We start from the raw sequence: 3,817 nt of genomic DNA, 5'->3' as shown, positions 1-3,817 counted from the left end.
ATGATCTTCCATTCTGATTTTCGTTTCTTATTTGGAAATATTGTTATCCCGCACTATGAGTACACATGCGATTATGACCTATTGATAATGTGTAGCTTAGTTGGAATTTCGGTGCTAGCTAATGCCTAGTGAGTATGATTGATGGGATTTGAAGTTCGAACTCATTGTCACTCTTTTTGTTATTTTTCAAACTGTTAGTTTTCGCCGAACGACACAAATTCTCAATGACACCATTGACCATGCTAGAGATTTGAAATGGAATAAAGTCTAACCAAAAGGCATGTTTGTGTTACACTGTTGCTTTTTCCCACTTTTTCATTCAACAATTTTTTTTTGAAGAGGGTAAAGTAGATTTCATTAATTGCAAAGGTTGCAATTACAAAGAGAAAACAAGAAAATGAAGAGAATTTTTCATTCAACAATTAAAATACTATATCTTGGTACAAGCATTAAAAGATAACTGCATGTACTACATTACATGTTGAATGCCAAAAAAAAACCTACATCTTATCGAACATTGTAAAAATAACGGATTATAGCTTACATGACTGAGAGATAAAATACGTCCGAGTTAGTTGATACGTACAATGCACTAACCCGTAGATCTCATTCATTTTCTTTGGTAATATAAGTGTATAATCCGCCTTTTAATTGTGGTCTACTGATCTCTATTCAGTATCAACGAGCATGAGAAAAATAAGCCAAGAGGCCAACAAGAGGAGCATTTATATAAGTTGTAGGCTCGGATTGGACAAATAATGATCTAGAATCTGCATATTTATCATCAATAGCAGGTCCTCCAGTAACAGCTCCAATCAGCACATTAGGGTTAGGGTTTTGACTTTCAAAATAAGGAGTGCCTCCTTGACATTCTAGGTGTCCTGGGTGTTGATCTTTTGATGGTAGAGATGAGCCTCGATGGTGAATCCTTTGTGGGAATTTACTTCCATATCCCACCATATAGGACAAGCCACTTGGATTGCTTCCCAGAATATAGTCCACCTAATAAAATATTTTAAACTTTGTAATTATAAAACGGCTTCGTATAACCCAAAATCCGATGGACCAAAGAGATGAATTAATACCTGACTCTTTGCGAGTTTAACCAGTCTGGTTGGAGTTACGGGTTTATTGTCACATTGAATATTTTGTTTAGCTTGTTTCAAATGGCGAGCATAAATAACTAACAAAAACGAAAGAGCTGTTGGATTTTGCATATTGCTTCCAACGGGTTTGAACATAAGCCCACCTAAATGACAATGTCATAGAAAAATGGAGTTACATTCTACTCATTATTAATAGAATATTACTAGTTTAACTGATTCGTAGAAACATTTTTACGAGTATGTAGATCTTTGCAAGAGATCATCATTGAAAGTTGACAACCTACATAATTACCCAAACCCTAGAAATTTCTATCTTCATGTGACATCGATGGTTGATCTATAGTTGTTTCCATGTGCCTCACATCAACAAGTTTCAATACTTCTACGTTGGTTTAGCTTATTTCACGTTTTATGACTACATTAATGTCAAATGAAAGTTAAGTAAGGATATCAACCCAACAATTCTTGATTGAAGTGGTAAGGGGTTTGATCTTATACTTTAGAGGTCAAGGGTTCGAGACACGCTGACAATTAAAGAAAAAAAAACAAGGATATCAGACCTGGAGAGTATTTGACACTTTTTGATGTTGATTCGGGTAGGAGACTGCAAACAAATTTATCAGCATTTAACTTATATTGAGCATTGCGCGGTGATGATTCGTCCGCTAATTGTTTCTAGCAAAAGAAGAAAAAGAATTAGAATCATCCCAACTACTTATTGATTACTCTCTAGAACCAAAAATTACCCTCGTATTTGAATTAGATGTTTTGTCTAAGGTTGTATTTGATAGGAGTCACTTGGATAGAAATTAAATTTAATCCAATCTAAGTAGAGTGCATTTTTAAGTTAAAAAGACTTACAATCGAAGAGAGCACATAAACACCAGCATGCTTGTCGTCCCACCCAAATTCACAATTTTCCCCTTTCATATTTATATCCTTAGTCGAAACTAAATTCATCTTAACCGTATACTTCCAATAGCTAGTCTTATTGGTAGCCTTGTACAACCAAGAAGCAGCCCACGCTAATTCATCCTACGTACGAGAGTTAAATTGGAAAAAACAATTAAAATTTAAGACCAAAATGATTTTTACAATAATAGCGAGTTTTTATTATAATGTTGGTGAAGTAGTAATACATCGTAACCACCCCAATCGCAGTAGAAAGGGCAGACAATAGGTCCAAGACTATCGTTATAGTTTCCTTGATACTTATCTGCAAAGGTGAAAACCTACAAAAGAAATGCAGTAAATTATTGAAAACATAGTTATTGAGACATAGTAAAAAAAGCATTTCTATTTAAAGAGGATGAAGGGAACATGAGCTGATGGTTCACCTGAGAAGCCCTATCAAGTAGTTGTTTGGAGTACGCAGGGTCAGATGACTTGAACACAATAGAGGAAGCTGCTAGGGCAGCAGCAATCTCAGCTGAAACCTCTGAACCCGGATGGGTTGCGTTCACAGCATAAGCGGTTCTATCAGTGTCCATGTCCTCCGGACGTTGCCAACAATTATGATCGCTATAAGGTTCTCCAACTTGAACATAAACCACATTAGGGATTTGAGTGGACTTCAAGAAGTAGTCAGTTGCCCATTTTATGGCCTCTTTAGCATGTTCTAGTTCAGAGTCCATGAGACCGCCGAACTCTATCACACTCCATGCCAACACCGTTGTTGAAAAGGCCATGGGAAAATTGAACTTCAAGTTGTCTCCAGCATCGTAATATCCTCCGGTTAAATCAAGCTAAAAAATATCAACATCAATCAAACAATTGCAACTAATAATGTGAATATTGTCGACATAGCTAGAATTTTTTTTTTTCAAACGGTCCAAACAAACTTTGTAAGAGCTTGTTCCAGATGGTGTAATATTTGAGAGTCAGTTACTGTTATAACAAAATATAAGTTACAAGTCAAACAAAAAAATGGCAGAAAACAATTACTGAAAATTAATGAAAGAGGGTGTAGTAAAATATTTTGTTTCATTCAAGAGGGGAAACTTCTTAAATAACCCATGAAATAATTTTTTTCTTTTAAAATTATACTTGGAGACTCACTCAAAATCTTATGTAATATGACTCTAATTAAATACTTTAATCGACTAATTTTTCCAAATGTTACTGATTAAAAATCGCATCTACAGATTCATCTGTCTTTTCTTATGAATAAATTAAATCATACGCAGTAAAAGAAAGACTTATAACGACTACTTTTTTATTGTTTTGAAAAAGATTACATATCATCCCATAATATATACCTATATATATATATATATATATATATATATATATAAACTTTGAGCAAGACTTTAAGATAGTAAAAGAACAAATGAAGTTTCAACAAAAAAAAAAAAAAGAACACGTGAAGTGTGTCAGCAACTTACTCCCACATTGAAACCATCATGGAGAGCAGAATCTTTCCTCCAAGTCATTCTTTGAGTAGGAGGTAATTTTCCTGATCTTTGACCTTCAAAGAACAATATGCTCTTTGTTAATGCATCTTTATAGTCATGAACTTGAACAGCTAATGAATCCTTCTTCATCACTGTCATATATAATATAACCCCAACTAGAAATAAGACTCTACAATAAGACCTCCCCATTATTTCCTCTTCTCTAGCTCTAAGTAACCCAATCTCCCCTGGCCTTTGTGTCTCTCTATCCTGATATTCTAACAAAAACTAGAGAGAGCTAGAAAGATAGTGAAATGG

General features: G+C 34.5%; 1 protein-coding gene across 1 annotated transcript; it reads right to left on the bottom strand.

Annotated features, from left to right (window-relative positions):
* Positions 1-398: 398 nt before the first annotated feature.
* LOC147535059 (endoglucanase 8-like) lies at positions 399-2,809 on the bottom strand. The gene is made up of 6 exons (XM_086648300.1): positions 2,444-2,809; positions 2,246-2,338; positions 1,968-2,141; positions 1,667-1,781; positions 1,086-1,249; positions 399-1,002 (listed from the first exon to the last, which is right to left on the bottom strand). The coding sequence occupies exons 1-6, from the start codon at positions 2,792-2,794 to the stop codon at positions 679-681; spliced, it is 1,221 nt and encodes a 406-aa protein (XP_086504426.1). The 5' UTR covers positions 2,795-2,809; the 3' UTR covers positions 399-678.
* Positions 2,810-3,817: the final 1,008 nt, after the last annotated feature.

Source organism: Eschscholzia californica, unplaced genomic scaffold (assembly GCF_041429995.1).
Source record: "Eschscholzia californica isolate CP2 unplaced genomic scaffold, dmEscCali1.0.p SCAF_6, whole genome shotgun sequence".
NCBI classification, from domain to species: Eukaryota; Viridiplantae; Streptophyta; class Magnoliopsida; order Ranunculales; family Papaveraceae; genus Eschscholzia; species Eschscholzia californica.
The sequence above is the reverse complement of the archived record's forward strand: the minus strand, read 5'-3'. Positions and strand labels throughout refer to the sequence as shown.